At 39.2% G+C, this 18670-nt stretch overlaps 1 protein-coding gene across 4 annotated transcripts in view; it reads right to left on the bottom strand.

Annotated features, from left to right (window-relative positions):
• The window catches only part of LOC137249763 (zinc finger protein 558-like), a 147918-nt gene that overhangs the window by 34699 nt on the left and 94549 nt on the right, over positions 1-18670 (bottom strand). Inside the window, exon 5 of one of the 4 annotated variants that reach the window (XM_067781628.1) lies at positions 16446-17888. The exons of the other annotated variants lie outside the window; for them this stretch is intronic. Within the exon in view, the coding sequence (XP_067637729.1) occupies positions 16872-17888 (1017 nt within the window). The 3' untranslated portion in view covers positions 16446-16871. Of the gene's footprint in view, positions 1-16445; positions 17889-18670 lie in introns of those variants that run through there. 4 annotated transcript variants of the gene reach the window in all.

Below are 18670 nucleotides of genomic sequence, written 5' to 3'. Positions count from 1 at the left end.
TGAAGCCTAGATTGGTAACCACATCCTGGAAACCTATTTTATTATCATTTAGCAAAATTTCAGGAGGGCTCCTTAAATCGTATGCTGCGTTCGATATTGCAATCGCCTTAGATTTTGACGCATTAAGATGTAGCTTATTTGAGCGAGCCCAGGTACTTATGCGCTTTAAATCATTATTCAGCCTAACAAATAAGTCTTCGGAGAGCCGGATCGGGCGCTACATGTAGAGTTGGGTATCGTCAGCGTAAAGATGTATAGATGGGTTGCGGCAACAGGCTATGTCGTTCATGAAAAGTGTAAACAATACTGGTCCCAGGATGGATCCTTGTGGAACGCCCAACGTTATGGACTTTAAATCAGAGAGTTTATCACCGCACTGAACTCGCTGGAATCGGCCAGTGAGATAGTTTTGCATTAACTTAATTGCATAAGGACTGAAATTATAGTAATTTTCGAGCTTGCGAAGTAGTATTTTAAAATCAACCATATTAAAAGCTCTTGAGAAGTCTAGAAGTACTAATACCGTAAGATCATTGTTGTCGTAAGCTGGACGTATATCTTCCAGAATCTTCAACATGAATGTAGCACAACTATGCCCTTTTCTGAAACCTGATTGGACTTCAGACAGCAAGTGGTTGTCATGAATATTGGCAATAATCTGCTTTGATAGTAGCTTTTCGTATACTTTGGATAAAGCAGGCAGTAGACTAATTGCTCTAAAGTCTTTGCAGGAATCCGGAGAATTTGATTTAGGAACGGGAATAACATTCGCCGTTTTCCATTCACTTGGAAATCCACTGGTTATTATAGAAAAATAAATATATGTGTCAGTGAAGAGATGGCAAAGGGAAGTATAAGTTTGATAAAACGCAAGCTAATGCCGTCGATTCCCACGGCATTAGACTTAATAGCCATAACAGCTCCTAGCACATCATTCTCAGTTACCACAGTGAAATCAAAAGTACCTGAGGTAGGCCGACTTTTTACCCCGGCTACAGCTATTTACCATGATCGTTATCATCTTCATAAATAATAGCATTAGTTTCACTATCATTTGATTGGCCGCGTGAAAAGAATGAGTTCATAACATTGGGGTTATGATACTCCTAAGGAACGAAGATTTTTCCAAATCATTCTAAGAGGTAAATTAGGATCAAACTTAGCATTCAAATAAGCTATCTTAGCATCGCGGGTGCAAAGATTAACCCGATTTCGTAAAACGCGGTAAGCTTCCCAAAGGGTTGCATTATGAGATCGCAACCACTCCCTGTACGCTCTCCCACGCTTTTTTATTAAATTTAAAATGTCTGCTGTAAACCACGGCTTCTTATGGCTTTGAACTTTTATGGTTTTTAGGGGACCATGTACATTAAAGAGGTAATTAACAATGTTATACAAATATTGCAATTTTTCATCTAACGTAGAAAAATGCACACATCCACTCCAATCAAGACGAGAGGCCTTTTCATTTAGAACTTCTAAGTTAACACCGTTGTAGTTCCTATATGTTAATTCAAAGCCAGTTTCTTTAGTGTAAAATTTTAAGTCATACGATAATATCTGCATTTCATGGTCAGAAATGCCCTCCATGGGACGTTGGTCAAAATGATTTACGAAATTGACATTATTAGCACATACCAGGTCTAGCAGACTAGGTTTACTGCTGGGAGCAAAACGAGTCGCGAATTGATTTATAATATACACGATTCAAAGCTGTCTATGATGGACTTACTACGGGAGTTACTACTAAGAATGTCTATATTGAAATCGCCGCATTTAATAACGTGCTTATAACTTACAGAATACTCATTCAACTTCTGAAATAAGTTAGTTATGTCGTTGGACCTGTTAGGGTTGTAAACACAGGCAACGAAACACTTTATACGAGTGTCGCTTATTTCAATAAAAATGCTTTCCACTTTACTTCCAGGCCCTGACTGATACACTATTCTTGGATTTAAAATACCTTTGCAATATATAGCAACTCCTCCACCGCGAACGTTGCCTTTTCTGTCGTATCTCAATAATACATAATTACCCATTTTATAGGAGTGATCATCAACGATGGACCTGAACAAGGTCTCAGTAATACAAATTAAATCAATAACGCTATCATCAAATATATATGAAAGATAATCTAACTTCGTAGCCGTGAGACTACGAGAATTTAAATGGCACATATTTAAGGTTTTGCGTCTTTTGAATATTTGGCCCAAAATACACCTCACATGCCCACTATCAGCACAATCATTGGTCAAATCACCCATTAACATAACAAACGAGCAAAATGTGCTCAACAAAGCAGTATGAAAAATAAGAGCGCAAGAGTAAGGTGAGAGTGATAAAGAAAGAAAAAGAAGAAACAATATAAATTGACAATAGTCTAAAAACTAAGGAGTGAAACCTTGCATTAGCATACTGTATTAAATATAAATATTGCATCACACAAATGTACATATTTTCATAATTTCTCTTCTACTGCAATTCAGCCAGCGCTCTCATGTCATTAATTTAACTGCTTCGCATTATTGGTGAGTACGCATATACACTTCTGTTTTTTTAGTTGAAGCGCATGCTGTACAATCTCACGGTTGCTCCTCGTTAGACATTCATGCACAAAATTTTTGCCGCTTTTGTTGTTCCCAATATCCGTAAGAGTCATTGGCCTTTTGCTAGTGTTACAAAACGATGCAATTGCCCTTAGAAGTGAAGAACGGTCAGAGGGAGAGTTTAACTTAACAGTTATAGGTGAACTACCATTTTTGCTCTTACGTAAGCGAAAGGCAGAGCGTATTGACGGCATACTTAGCTTAACAGTGCGACATTTGTTTGTGAATACTTCACCTAAATTTTCATCTGCAGTCTGTGGAACTCCACTTACCAAAACGTCCGAAAGCACAGCATTGTTTTGACATTCATTTATCTGCGTCTTAAGCGAATTTACCTCCAATCGAAGCTGCTTGCATTCAGTTTCCGCTGATTCGACCAAGGTTTCCATACTATTGTAGATTGTTTTCATATTTGTGATCTCTGCCGTCAGCTCACCAACTCTTTGAAGAACTCTCTGCTCAGACTCTCTTACAAGTTCCGCAAACTGCTCCATAATGCTCTCATTCCATATGATCAATTTTGCCTCTAGGCGGGAAATCTCACTAGAACTTGGCGGTGGGCTCTCCATTTTCGAAGCCCTCACAAATGTAGGAGTGTGAAGAGGAGAAGCGGAAGACGTTTGGCGTGTTGTTATCTTTGCTTTTTGGAGTGGCATATTTATGTATGTTTATGCAATAATAGCAACGAATTCAGATAAACTGATTTATTTTAAACAAATATAACAGCAGCGAAACTTTGAAAACGGATCTCACGCTCTGATAAAAAATAAATGTATAAGGCTTTTACGGTGTGTTTATGCGAAACTATAATGACGATAACCTTAAATTAATGCGATTTATTGCAGCGAAGACGGAGTACACGTCTACTCTCTTTGCATATCTGCAAACTGTCGGGGTTCATTCTAGATAAGTAAGTGTACAACATATTACAGTATCCATATTGAAGTTGAGCTAGAGTGACGCGCGTCTCTCTCCCTTTCCTCAACTGCGAGTTTAGGGTATTTGTCTCTGAGAGCTCACTATGCGGGTGAATCCTGTTACAAATATGCATCTATCGCTCACATATTTAGCGGGCGAGGCGGGGGGTATGAATGTTCAATGTAGTCATATTCATAATTTCTTTTAATGGAGAGTATTCTCGCCTCACTGTGTAGATGATGTTCTGGAGACATAAGAAGACATCCCGTCGCTGTTCTGAGCGCGGTATTTTGACAGGCCTGCAGTTTGTATTGGGGCCGCGTAACATACAAGATATACCAGATCATGATATTCAGTAAAGGGCGAGATGCGCATTAATATCAACTAATATGGAGCAGAGTGTCCGTGCGTAACGGTGGACGGACATCGATCCAATTTGCAAGGGATGGAATTGGAATCGTATATTCTTGGTCCATTTTCGGACTATTTCCTGAACATTGCGGAATCACTTCGGGAACACTTGGGGATTATTTTAGAAATAATTTTGATACCATTTCGCAGCCGTTTTATGACTGGGGGTCAATTCACGCTCGCTGAGAAATTAATTTTTTCATTTTCTCGCATCAATTTTCATATTAGGCGATTCATGTTCTTTGCAATACTTGTTGTAAAAATCTAATAACGAGCACTGTGGTGAGGAAAAGAAATGATATTTTCAGTCAAAAAAAAAAACATAAAATATTTAATGAAAGTAGTAAATATTTTCAACTTTTCAATAAGAAAAGTATATTCGCCTTTTGATTTCTTTGAATTCTCATCTCCCTCTCGCGACTGCATTGCATTCCATCAGGATGTGTTCTGCAGTATCATCTTTGCGATCACAGAATACAGAGGCTACTAGACGATATGCCTATCCATGTGGCTCTTTAGCCTGCAGTGACCTGTGAGTATGCCCGTTAAAATTCTAAGGCTGCTTTTTGGGAGCTTAATCATGGCTTTATATCGCTTATCCTCCTATCTTGGACTTTCGCACCAGTGTTGTTCTCTGAGGCATGCTTCTTTTTTGCCTGAACTCTTCCCTTATTGTGTGTGACACTATCGGTATGATGGGCTCGGGTCCCATTGGCTTTTCCGCCGCCGCCAACCTGGCAAGCTCGTTACCATTCACTCCTCTGTGTACAGTTACCCAGGCAAAACAGATGGTGTAATTGGCCCCTAGACTGCTTAACCTCTCTACGCACTCAATAACTGTTGATGATTTAATCTCAACTGAAGATAGTGCCTTGAGCGCAACCTGGCTGTCGCTGAGTATAGCCATTCCCTCGATTTTATATCCCCGCTGTAAATTTATCTCTGCACACCGGCTCATGGCGAAAACTTCGGCTTAGAAGATGCTCGGACCTTTTCCGATTGGTAGGGCCATTTTGGTTGGGGGCCGAAGATCTCCGCTCCTATGCCCTCCGGTGTCTTCGAGCCATCGGTGTACCATATTATAGTGTGTTCCTGGTGAAGCGTTTCAATTCTGGAGGTGTCCTATGTACACTTGTTCCCCAGCTCTATTTTGAAGCGCTTCTAAAAATTAATTAGCTTCCTCGTCTCGTCACTGATAAGTTGGATGAGTGGAATCTCCTCCTTCAGCTTCTCCATGTTCAGTGACTGTATCACTTTGCCTCTTCCGCATCCCTCTTTAGCTATGTTTACTAAAGTACTGCTGGCTGACTGCTCAATTAATATGTGTAGAGGCGTTAACTTAAGCAGCACCTCTATTGCGCCGCCGGCCATGTTCGCATAGCTCCCGTAATGCAGACACATGCCAAGCGTTGAAGCTTCGTGAGGATTCGACAATCCTCGTATGCAGTAGGGCGTTTATCCATATACGGATTGGACGTTGTATCTCTCTTCTCTCGAGTGCCCGATTCACACTCTCGTGGACCGTGTTGTCGAATGCCCCCTCTTTGTCCAAAAATGGGCATAGCGTAACCTCTCCGCATTCGAACGTACTTTGGATTTCTGACAGCTGATACAATGCAGTTTCTGTCGACCTGCCTGCCCTATATGCATGCTGATCTCGATGTAGTGGAATTCTATCGAGAGCCTTTGATCTAATCGCATGGTCTACAATCTTCCCCACTGCTTTCAGAGCAAAGGATGTCAGATGCTGTAGTTACCAGCCAACCTTTCCGTCCATATTCGACCCATCCGTGAACAAGTAAACCGGTCCCCTTCCCCGGATGAGTCCTCTTCCCTATTCCTCTCCCGGGGAATGACTGGGGTGAAGGTTGCACAGGGAGCAGTTATCGGCATACAATAGTCCGTCCAGTCCCTTTTCCATCTCCTATGCCTTCTTCCTGACCCTATTCCTATGCTTTTTCTACCCTTATCTGTATTCTTGTATCTATTCTTATTCGTCGGATAGGGACCATTCCCAAGAAGTGGGTTTACCTCAAGTGGTATGCGTCACTACTATATATATATTATACTAGCCTTTACCCGTGGGCTCGTCCGCAAGGAGAAAATGAAATATATGGACTATTCACGTTAACCTGCTTATCAAGTTATTTGTTTTAAAACAATTGTCTGTCTAATATATTTCATTTTAGTAGTAGAGTAAAAAAAATAACTAAATGAGCTGATAACCTGATAGGATCCCCAAATGATTGAAATTATCCAGAAAAAGCCACGAAATGACCCCGACGGTATCGCCGACGGATCCCGAAAACCATCCAGAAATGCTCCCGGAAGGGTTTCCAAATGGTCCCAGAATAGTCACAAATCCCGAAATGACAACGACGCGATTCTAGACTGATCCATAGAACCACACAGAACTGATCCCTGAAGGGTACCCAAATGATCCCGAAATAGTCTCGAGAAAGTTCCGAAATGACCCTGACGGGCTCCCGAATGGATCCCAAACACCATCCGGGAAGGTCCCTAAATTATCCCGAAATGTTCCGAAATTACCCCGACGTGATCCCGGACGGATCCCGAAAACCATCCAGAAATGATACCGGAAGGGTCCCAAAATGATCCCGAAATGACCCCGACGGGATCCCAGAAGGGTCCCAAAATGATCCCGATAAGGTTCCAAAATTACCCTTACCGGACCCCGAAAATCATCAAAAAATGATGCCAGAAGAGTACCAAAATGATCCCGAAATGACCCTGAACGGATCCCGAAAACCATCCAGAAATGATGCCAGAAGGGTCCCCAAATGATCCCGAATTAGCCCAAAAATGTTTAGAAATTACCCTGAGGATATCCCGGACGGATCCTGAAAACTATCTGATGCTGAAGGATACCGAGAATGTCCCGAAATAACCCCGACGTGATCCCAGATGGATCCCGAAAACTATCCAGAAATGATACCTGAAGGATACCGAGAATGTCACGAAATAACCCCGACGGGATCCCAGATGGATCCCGAAAACCATCCAAAAATGATCCCGGAGGAGTCCCCAAGTAACCCTGACATAGTCTTGAAAAAGTCCCAAAATAACCCCGACCGCATTCCGGACGGATCCGGAAAACCATCCAGACGGGATAAAAAGTATCCTATGTCCGTCTCCTGGTTCTAAGCTACCTCTCGCACTAATTTTCAGCCAAATCGGTTCATCCGTTCTTGAGTTATAGTGTAACTAACACCACTTTCTTTTACATATAAGTTAAGCCTCACAGCAGGCGAGGCGATAAAAATTTAAAGTTGCGGTGAACTGCCCGTTCACCGAATTAAAATAAACACGAGAAATATTTTAACGTTATAAAATTTATTCTGTGCTCTTGCACGATCCAAATTGAACTAACTCGAACAAAGTAATTTACCTAGCAGCTAAGTTCTTGTGTTAAAGTAATTATGCTATGCTAACCAATTATTGTATAAAAAATAGTTTACTTAACTAAAACTAGATTTGCTGTTCAATCACAATTTCTGTAACTACACCAATCGTTGTCCCAATTAACTTCCGCTTATCCTGCGCGTGTGCTGCGTCAGCGAAACTTCAACACGCAACATAGCGCGGTCACATGCTCAGCAACGTGAGTAAATGGGTCAACCGCTGGATACTGCTGTTATAACTCCTCCCCCTTTAAAGATCTGCGTCCCGCAGATCGAAGCATGAAAAATGTGAAGTGGATATATCTTTTATAGAGTCGATCTGGTTACTTAGCGTAATGTTGATTCTGACTGGCTTGACTGGTGCGCTGTCGTCCAGGTTACGGATTTCATGGGCAGAGTGGCCCTTGAAGATCTTCGTGTTTGTTGCCCATTGCATCGGAATTTGAATTTGAACCATTTCCATAGCATGGTGACGATGAGGGCTATTGCGAATATCGAGGCAGCTTCCGTGACTAACGAGAAGTTAGTTTTCCCGTTTACATACCCTAGATATCTAACGTTTTCCATCGTGATATCGTGAACGTACTCCAGATTGATCTTTGTAGTGTGGTTTTTGACGTTTGCTAGTACGGCTGGCAAGGCTTGAGCTGTGATTGCTTCGTTGCTGGAGAACACTTGGTTGCCAATTTTTATCGTTTCGTTACTTAACTGGATAACGTAGGTGCCATTTATGTTACTAGTATCGTTATTACTTTCCACTAAACCTTGGTAGTTTGAGATAAAAATTGTGTTATCGTTTATCAATTCGATTATCGTTCCATTGCGCCTGATGAATTGGCAGCTAGCGTCACCTCCTTTCAGCAACCGAGGTAGGCAGGTATTCTCTTCCAATTTGCTCAAGGACTCTGATTCACATACCGTAGATGAACTGATTGTCAAGCAGTTTTCCTCGAGTCCATACGTTTCTTCTTGGTTGACGAGCATTTTATCGAATGGAAGGTCCAGTTGTTTGCCTTCTTAGATACCGGCGCGAGTAATTAATAGGTTATACTTCTTCTCTGTTACTTTGGGTATTGATAGAACGTATAGGAGCATAGTCCCATTTGTATATATTGATGGTTTTCCGTATTCGATTATATTTTGGTAAGGTAGTGTTTCTATTTCTGACAGGATCTGATTAACTTCGTCCATGTCGAGTAGGTTAGTGTTAATAATTCCACGTTTAGCTAGCTGACATGCCCGTACTACTTCATTGACCTCTTCTCGGACGAGCACGATATTATGAAGGTCGCTCTGCTCGAATTGTTCTGCCTCAGCTTCCTTCATTACCGAATTGGTGCGGCTTACAATTTCATTAATTTTTTTGGAAATTTCTAAAGTTGCCGTGAATAGATCTTTGTTTACCTTGTATTGGTGATTATTGTTTTCTATGATTTCACCCTGGCTGTGGAGGATATTGTCCCAATCAGTGGCATCGGGTGATCCCGCTAGCCATTTCCACGCAGAGCCTATCCAGTCAATAGATCGGGAGGGTCTGTTTCTTTTCGTGTTCCCCGTCAGCTCTTCGAGGCGCTGCAGAGTTTGGTTGATATAGACTTGTGCTAGGAGCTGGTCGTCAGTTCGTTTTAGTAGTTGGTAAGCCAGTTTTTCCATCTTCGATATAATAGTAGCGTACTGCCGGAGGTTGATAGCATGTATAAGTTTGAAGGATCCGCTGATGATCCACCCATTTCCGCTCTGGATACTAACGATTGGTGCCTTATAGTGGAAAATGTGGAGGCCGCTGATGGCCGACGCCAACAGTGGGAGTCTGCAATTGGAAAGACCATACCTAACATTATTGGTGTTAGTAGGTTAGTGATTGTTGGAAGTTATTTATGTTAGTGGGAGTGAAAAAATTGTTAGAAAAGGGACGTTTTTTCATTCTATTTTCTTTTTTTTTGTTTTTTTTTTTTTTGTACATATCATTTCGGTTCCTTGTATATTTGTTTTTTGTTGGTTTTGTGTTTACGCTACATAGTAGTATCTAATAATTTCAATGTTGTAATAACGGAATTGAGAAATACATTTCTTTGGTGATTTTTTGTTTTTTCTTTCTTTTTTTTTTTTTTTTTTCATCATGCTGTTCTCGAACCAGCTATGGGGGATCGTGGGTATCCCTTTTGGGAGTAGCGTAGCCATTTGTCAAATTCGATGGCGCCACAACCTACTAAGGCACGATTGGTCCCACTAATAAGCCCGCTCTTGTAGCTATGATTTCAAATAGTTTCTATTCATTATGCGCATTGCCGCGTTTCTTTAAATTTTTTATGTGCAATTTATGGATTTTTTTACCACTAAGTGTGGTTACTGTGACTTTGTTGTCTTTGGAAACTATTTCTTTTTTGAAAGGTGGTTTCTGTTTTCCCTTTATCTGTCTATCCTTCACGTATATGACATCGTTTTCGTCATAACGCTCCGGTAGCGATCTTTTCCTGTTATGCCGTTCGATCTGGGCAATTTGCTTTTGGGTTAGCAGTGTTTTCAGGTATTTATTTATTTTCCTACTTTTGTCTAGGAGTTCCTGGTAATTAGAGGCTTTTGAACGATTGAAAAATATCTCACTTGGCTTTCGGTTTGTTACCGAGTGAATGGTATTGTTATAGCGATCTACTGCTATATTTATCAGCTCTTTTGTCTTGAAAGTGGGATTGGGCCCAGACGATTGCTAGCATTTCTTTTTCGTTCGTTGCGTACCCCTCCTCTGTGGTGGTCAAGCTTCGTGATATAAAGGCTATAGGCTTGTCTTTGCCATCATGGTCTTGTGAGAGCACCGCGCCGATCGCAAAATCGGACGCATCAGTCGTTAGATTGAAGGCCTTCTCAAAGTTGGGGAATGTCAGGACTTCCGCGGTCGTCAGTATTTCCTTAAGATTACTGAATGCCTTTCGTGCTTCTTCATCCATTATTATTGCTACTTTTCTTGATTGTGTTGCTCTTACTTGTGCGTGTTCGCCCCGTGTTAGGTTGGTTAGTGGTTTGGCGATTTTTGCATAATCGCGGATGAATTTCCTGTAGTAGGAAGTTAATCCTAAAAAACTTTTGAGTTCTTTTAAATTTGAGGGAGGGAGCATGTTTCTTATTGAGACTACTTTTTTTTGGGTCTGGTAGTATACCCTCGGATGTCACAATATATCCTAGAAACTCCACGCTTGTTCTTAAGAATTGTGTTTTTTCTAAGTTGACTTTAAGACCAGCTGTTAAGAGTCTAGCAAGAATTGCTTTGCTAAAGATGATGATATCATCAATGTATACGAAGCAAATGCGGCCTATAAATTCTTTGAGCACGTCGTCTATCATGCGTTGGAAGATAGAGGGTGCATTTTTGAGGCCGAAAGGGAGCCGCAAAAATTCGTATTTTCCATTCATGGTGGAAAATGTGGTTTTTGGGATGTCGCTCTCCTTCATAGGAATTTGGTGGAACCCGGAGGTTAAGTCTAAGGTAGTAAAGTATTTTGCATTTCCCAGGCTTGCAATGGTGCAATGGTATATGTCAGGAATGGTTACGGCATTTAGACGTTTAAAATCTATAACCATTCTGTATTTTTTCTCACCATCAGGCTGCGATTTCTTTGGCACAATCCATATGGGCGAGTTGTAGGTGCTTTTCGAAGGACGAATGATGCCTTCTGATAGTAGATCCTTAATTTGTTTTTCTAATTCGCTACGCATGTTGACTGGGTAGGGGTAGCTTTTAGTGTAGATGGGGTTTTCCGTTTCGGTTCATATCTCTGCCCGGACGTTGGTTTCGATCTCCATTCTACGATCAACTGGACCGAACACGTTTTCATATTTGTTGAGTATCTTTCTCAGTCCTTTCCTAATAGGGTCAGAAATACTGGGGTCAAAGGGAATGTCTACGTTGATACTATTGACTTCTTGTACCTTTTGTCGCTTAAGGGGCAGAAAAATATCTGGTTTTAGTATGAGAAGATTTCATTCCCTATCTAACACTGCTTTAATCTCTGTTAGTGTATCGTCACCTATGATACCATCGAAGGATTTGAGTCCTGGAAGAACAAAGAATGTGGTATGTAGATCTTTACCAACGAATTTAAAAAAATTTCCGCACACTTTTCTGTCTATTCTTATTTCTCCCCCCGCAGAGAATACATGGAAAGGCTTCTCCACCGGTATGGTATTTTGAGCTATGCGCTCGCTAATATAGTTCTTGTTTGCCCCCGTATCCACTAAAAACTTGAGTGTTCCCTGACCTTGCGTGGTGTATTCTAAATACGGTACGCCGGACACGAGGCCCCTACCGTAAAATTTACCTGATCCCCGGTGGGTTGTTCCTTATTGCTTTCTATAGTGCCTTCTACGCCCTCCTCTTCATCTATTGGCATCAAATGGAACAATTTTTGTTGTTTGTTTGCTGAAAACCCTGAAGAACTAGGTCCCCTTTTTAGACTATCGTTTCTTCGGAAATTGGAGCTATTGGATTGCCGGCTTTGGGAAGATTGATCAGCATCCATTCTTGTGACGCCTGAGGGGCTGTTATTGTTGCGCCAGCTCTGCGAATATTGATTACTAACGCGAGATTGTCCTGACCCTGGGTGGTATGGGTTTGGTCCTAACTGGCTTGGGACTCTATTTATAAGACTTTTGTTTGTTGGGGCTGTGTACCTATATCTAGATTGGTACTGAGGTGGGTAATCCCTGTTGCCTTGCTGCAAACGGCGCGACTGATATACATCAGTGAACGTTCTGTTATTTCTGTTGAATGTTTGTGGGGCTCTATAAATGGCGTTTCTGCTATCCACGTTCATAAATGCGAGGCATGATGAGTATGCCTCTGGTAAGGATTTTGGTTTCTGTATGAGGAGCAGCGTCGGCAAGTCCCCATTTAGACCTCTTATAAAGACGTCGAGTGCCCTTCTTCGGTGCGTCTCCGCCAAAGCCTTAACTGTTTCCTTATGCTCGTATTTTTCCGTATTGATAGTATTTATCATTAGGGATAATTGCTTGTTAATTTGAGCGTAAAATTCGGAGACTTCTTGGCGTCCCTGAGTCATGTGGGTTAGTTGCTGATCGAGCGTTTCAATATCTCTGGCATCGGCATAGTGCAGGGAAAGGATTTCCTTAATGCTTTTCCAATCAGCATCCAGGATATTGTGGGATACTAGTGCAGCGTCTGCTGTCCCCCTAATCTTATACCTAATATGCCTTCATATGGCCCTATAGATCGGCTTGTGCCGAACAACCTGATAATCCCTAACGATTTGTTCTGCGCTGTGGATCCAAGAGGAATAGTGTTCTCGTGATCCGTCAAATATTTGGAGTTCCTTTACAGAATCTGGGAGTTTTGAAATTTCGTTCAGTTCGCCCTCAGTTCGAGGGCTTACGAGTGGCTCTTCTACCGGTTGTGGGTCGGTTTCCGCCGATTGCCTGCGCACATCCTCTAACTGTTCTTCTAGTCTTACCAAATTTTGACTGAGTCCCTGTATGGACTCTACATTGCTCTTTGTTTCGACACCTTTTTAGGCGTTCCTCGAATCGGTTTAGTTGCGAGAGAATGGCGTTTACTGCGCCATTCATTTCCAAAAGGGATTTATTCATTTCCTCAGTGTTCATGTTTCTAGGCATATACAGAAAAGAAAAAAAGGTATTAACAGTTGCGCTATCTACTCACAAGTAGCAAAATTTCATTCGGCCGCTGTTGGTGTTTTGGTTCTTGACACTCTGGTACTTGTTTTTTATGATTTCGTTCTCACTCTATTTTTCCTGCGTGCGCGATTTATTAGTTTATGTTTTCCTTAGTACTTATTATTTTGTTTCACTTTACTTTATTTTTGTGTCTGTTTTAAATACTTTTTTCTTTAGTACGTGTTATTTTGTTTCACTTCCACTTTACTTTTTTCTGTTCGATTTAAATACTTTTATTAATTGGTCCTTTTTATCAAATTTTATCCACTTTGCACCGAGAACTGCTCGGGCGCCAGTTAAGCCTCACAGCAGGCGAGGCGATAAAAAATTTAAGTTGCGGTGAACTGCCCGTTCACCGAATTAAAATAAACACGAGAAATATTTTAACGTTATAAAATTTATTCTGTGCTCTTGCACGATCCAAATTGAACTAACTCGAACAAAGTAATTTACCTAGCAGCTAAGTTATTGTGTTAAAGTAATTATGCTATGCTAACCAATTATTGTATAAAAAATAGTTTACTTAACTAAAACTAGATTTGCTGTTCAATCACAATTTCTGCAACTACACCAATCGTTGTCCCAATTAACTTCCGCTTATTCTGCGCGTGTGCTGCGTCAGCGAAACTTCAACACGCAACATAGCGCGGTCACATGCTCAGCAACGTGAGTAAATGGGTCAACCGCTGGATACTGCTGTTATAACTTATATATATAGATTTTTCACGGGCAAATTCAACGGTGAAAAAATATTCGTTAAATAAAAAAAATTTGACAATAAATATCACTTTTTTTCAAACTGAATCGCATATCAAATGAAGTGGTGAAAAATGCATTCACGTCACAACTTCATAGAACGTGAATTGACGCATTGCGGCAGTTTTCTGTCAAAAATGTCTCATGCACATTCAAATTATATGGGAGCAACCGAAATTGAATTTACTGCGTAAAAGCTAACATGATTTCCAATTTTTGTTCTGCGTGACATTTCGGGACTGTTTTCGGAATCATTTCGTGACTATTTCGGGGTTTGCATTCTTCAAACAGCATTCGCTGTAGTGCAGTCGTAAAAGTATACATTAAGCTGTTCATAAAAAAAAAAACAATTTGTGCAAAATATAAATAAATAAAAAAAGGACGTGTGGCACTCGGGGACTGCCGCGGTAAAGCTATTGCATATTATCAACTTATGCAATTATAATATTTATATATTGTTACGAATATTAGCAAAACTAAGGGGTGCTGCTATCTCTAAGCCGATGCTAAGCAGTGACGCGAATTCACATCAATAATTCAATCATTATGTATCTACATAAACGAAACAATAATTGCGTCTACACATATGTACCATGTACGTATACGAGCAGCGGAGAGTCAATGCACAAAAACATGCATATATCTGAGATACTCCTGAAAGTATGCATTGAGAAAAGCTATAAAATTGTGCAATTGTAGTTACAGCTGAGAAGTTTGAGATCTGATGGATTGGTAGAATCTGGAAGCGCCTAGAAGATGCGAACGTTGAAATCAAAGAGTATAAAAGGCAACAAGTGTAGAGGCGCTGGAATTCAGTTTGATTTGAGATTTCGATTAAGACGCTATCTAGCGAGCAAGAGCAGTATTATTTTGAATAGCAGAGTTTCATTTGAGCTATCAATCAGTTTAGTTATTAAGCAAGCTATTCGTTGCACAGTTGGAGCGTTATTGTGCAGTACTTTAATAAAGGCCATTTTGCATTATTACATATTGGAGTTATTTATTCAACAGTTTAGTGATTCGAACTTAGCAAAAGGGCAAATAAGAGGATTTGCAAATAAATTCGTTACAATATTATCAACTTGCAATTATAATATTTATGCAACATTTTGTCTTCTTTGATATTAATTCTAGTTTTGTCTTTGATATTAATTCAAGTTACACTTTTTAAGCGTGATGACCGATAAGAAAACAAATTTTTTACTTTTATTGAATAAATGCGAAGTTAATATTGGTTAAAAAATTTAAACTTTAACTTTCACTTTAACTTTAACTTTCACTTTAACTTTAACATTCACTTTCACTTTCACTTTAACTTTAACTTCCACTTTAACTTCAACTTTAACACTCACTTTAACTTTAACTTTAACATTCACTTTAACTTTAACTTTAACTTCAACTTGTAACTTTAACTTTAACTTTAACTTTAACTTTAACTTTAACTTTAACTTTCACTTTAACTTTAACTTTAACTTCCACTTTAACTTTAACTTTAACTTCAACTTTAACTTTAACACTCACTTTAACTTTAACTTCAACTTTAACTTTAACTTTAACATTCACTTTAACTTCCACTTTAACTTTAACTTTAACTTAAACTTTAACTTTAACACTCACTTTAACTTTAACATTCACTTTAACTTTAAATTTAACTTCCACTTTAACTTTAATTTAACTTCAACTTTAACTTTAACACTCAATTTAACTTTAACTTCAACTTTAACTTTAACACTCACTTTAACTTTAACTTTAACTTTAACACTCACTTTAACTTTAACTTTAACTTCAACTTTAACTTTAACACTCACTTTAACTTTAACTTTAACTTCAACTTTAACTTTAAAACTCACTTTAACTTTCACTTTAACTTTAACATTCACTTTAACTTTAACTTCCGCCTTAACTTTAACTTCAACTTTAACTTTAACTTTATGATAGAGATCCAATTTTATGTATTTGGCCTGTTGCTAACACCGAACCTTTTTCGAACCTTTTTTGACAAATATCCGTTACGGTTTTTTTTTTATTTAGTCGCCAAGCCCGCGATAAAATCTATGCAATAGCTTAATAAATGTAAGGCGCGATAACCTCCGAAGAGATCTGAGGCCGAGCTTCCCTTCCAATTTGCGTCGTGCTCCTCTCGATTTCCCTACAAATTGGCCGGAAGGGACCTACATGTTTTATGCCGACTCCGAACGGCATCTGCAAGGCAGATGAGTTTTCACTGAGAGCTTTTCATGGCAGAAATACACTCGGAGCGCTTGCCAAACACTGCCGAGGGGCGACCCCGCTTAGAAAATTTTTTTCTAATTGAAAAACGTTTTTTCTAAAAGTTTGATGTTGCTTTGCCCGGGGTGCGAAACCAGGGTATACGGTGTGGCAGGCGGAGCACGCTACTATCACACCTCGATGGCCGCAAAATGTGCAAAATGTCTCTCATTATTACAGTTCTGCCACGTTGCATTTGAAATTTTTTAAACCCTTTGTCATACAGGGTGCAGCAGTTAAGTTGTTAAAAATTTATTTCGTGAAAAAACTCACAGAATTAGAATATGAAGGTACAAATAAGAAAAATTATATTGGGTCTGAGAGTTAGCGAAGTTATCGATATTCAAAGAATAAGAAAACCACTTTTTCGTACTGTTCGAAAGTCTTAATTTTATTATATGGTTTTAGAAAAACGATTTTCATTCCATCAAAGATCTCATTTTGCCCTTATATCACGCCATATAATATTTTTCAATGGCTTACAAGATAAGTATTTTCTGAATTAGGGCCCGCTTTGCGTTTTTCGATCCGTGATCGAAACAAATTTTTTAAATCACAATAGTTCTGGTATGGTGGATCGGATCAATGACACATGTAAACTAGCGACAAATACTACACGTTAAATCCATAACTTATTATAAATTTTACAAAAATTTTGACAGTTGCATAGTTATCGTTTGAGTGAAATTGGTTTTCAGTCACTGATCCATTTGCCGTTTTGAATTTCATTTACCTGAAATAATTTTTGGAAAAGGTACATTATGCTCGACGTTTTTCTATGCATTTGTAAATGTACAATGTTTCACTCATACTCGTCATCATCATCGCTGTCATCAATTGGTGTATATTCAACAGTTTTCGAATTTATTTCAGTTAATGTTGTGCCATGAGACTTCACATGACCGCTTAGACCCGCATACTGAGCAAAACGCTTACCACAAATTTTACAACAATATTTCTTTTCAGCCGCATGTATTTGTTTGTGTTGTCTCAAATGTTTGGCTGATGTAAAGCCTTTATTGCAAAAATTACATATTTTATTACGAATTTTGGTGTGAACATACATATGTTCGGACAGCCTGGATTTTTTTTTAAATGATTTTGAGCAAATTTCACAAGTGAAACGCTTCACATCGTCATGGCCACTCATATGCACTTTAAGATCAGATGACGAACGATATTTATTGCCACAAAATTCACAAATGAATGGCCTTTCTCCGGTGTGTACACGCATGTGGATTTTTAATTCGGTAGTTGTTGCTAACTGCTTCTTACATACTTCACAACTATATATGAAATCTTGTGCATGCCGACGTAAATGTGTTACGAAATTATTAAAAAATTTAAATCTATGTTCACAAACGATACATTTAAATGGTAGTAGGCCATCATGTGATGCTACGTGTGTTTTATATTGTTGTGGGCCACCAATTATTTTTCCACATTTTAAACACTCATATGGTGTAACATCGTCTTCAATATAATTAATGTGCTCATAATATTTAAAAGTTGGCTTAAATGTCTTATTTTGACGTTTACATAATATTTTTCTCCTTTTTTCACAAGAACATATTTTGCGAAGACGCGAAATTTCATATTCCAAATCAGTTTTTGTTAGCTTTAAATTACATTTCTCGTTGAATGTTTCGAAAATATTTTGTTGAGCTTCCCGTCTTCTATTACTAAAATAATGTGTTAAATCTGTTACATCCCATAAGGCTGGAAATTGCTTGTACGTTTGTGCTAATATTACAAATTGTTCGCCAGTTAAACGGCTTCCTGGCGTTGTTATTTTCCTCACAGCAGGTTTTCCGTTCTTCTGTAAAATATATGAATATATGTATATGTACACTTTTTAAACAGAACAACAAAAACTACAACAAAATACTATCTGGCACTTACATTTTCTGTATTATGAGTCCTTTACACGAACAAAAATCGCTTTGAATCATTGACGTGTGTTAATGTAAGGCAAGATGCACACGAGGTGTAGCTTCATAGACGCGTACAAGATATGACATGTAGCTACGATTTCTTTACGCCTCAAGATCTGCACACGACGCTACTTGCGAGCGTCGCTACAAAGAGCAAACAATTATTGAAAAAAATAAGAAATTAAATTTCTTCGGGTATGTCCGTCCCCGAAGCCAAAGGAAAATAGGTATTAAAATTTGTTTGCATCCCCTTGCTTTTGTAAATTATGAAAGGCAACTTTACACCACCGCGGACTAGAGAAAAAAGTGATTTCTAGTTTCCAACACTTTTTAGCCTTTTAATCGCTTCAACTATGTCTAACCAGACTTTTATGGTGTTGAATAAACTTTTTCGCTTTGGCAATATATCCTTCACGCACTTTTATTAACTAAAATAACATTTTCTTACTAATTACACAAATTTGCATACAAAAAAATGTGAACACGCATTTTGTTCTTCCTGTTTTTCAAGCGTACGTATGCTCAGCGACCAACATTGCTGTACGCTTAGCTACATGACGCTTTCATGCAGCTTACGCCTCGTGTGCAGCTCTCCATTCAAGTACGTGTGTTCGACATCAAAGCGTACAGATTGCGTCTGCAGCGTCTAATACGCATCTATGACGCG

This window comes from Eurosta solidaginis, chromosome 4, assembly GCF_040869045.1.
Source record: "Eurosta solidaginis isolate ZX-2024a chromosome 4, ASM4086904v1, whole genome shotgun sequence".
NCBI lineage: Eukaryota > Metazoa > Arthropoda > Insecta > Diptera > Tephritidae > Eurosta > Eurosta solidaginis.
Note: the sequence above shows the minus strand (reverse complement) of the source record. Positions and strands in the feature narration are given on the sequence as shown.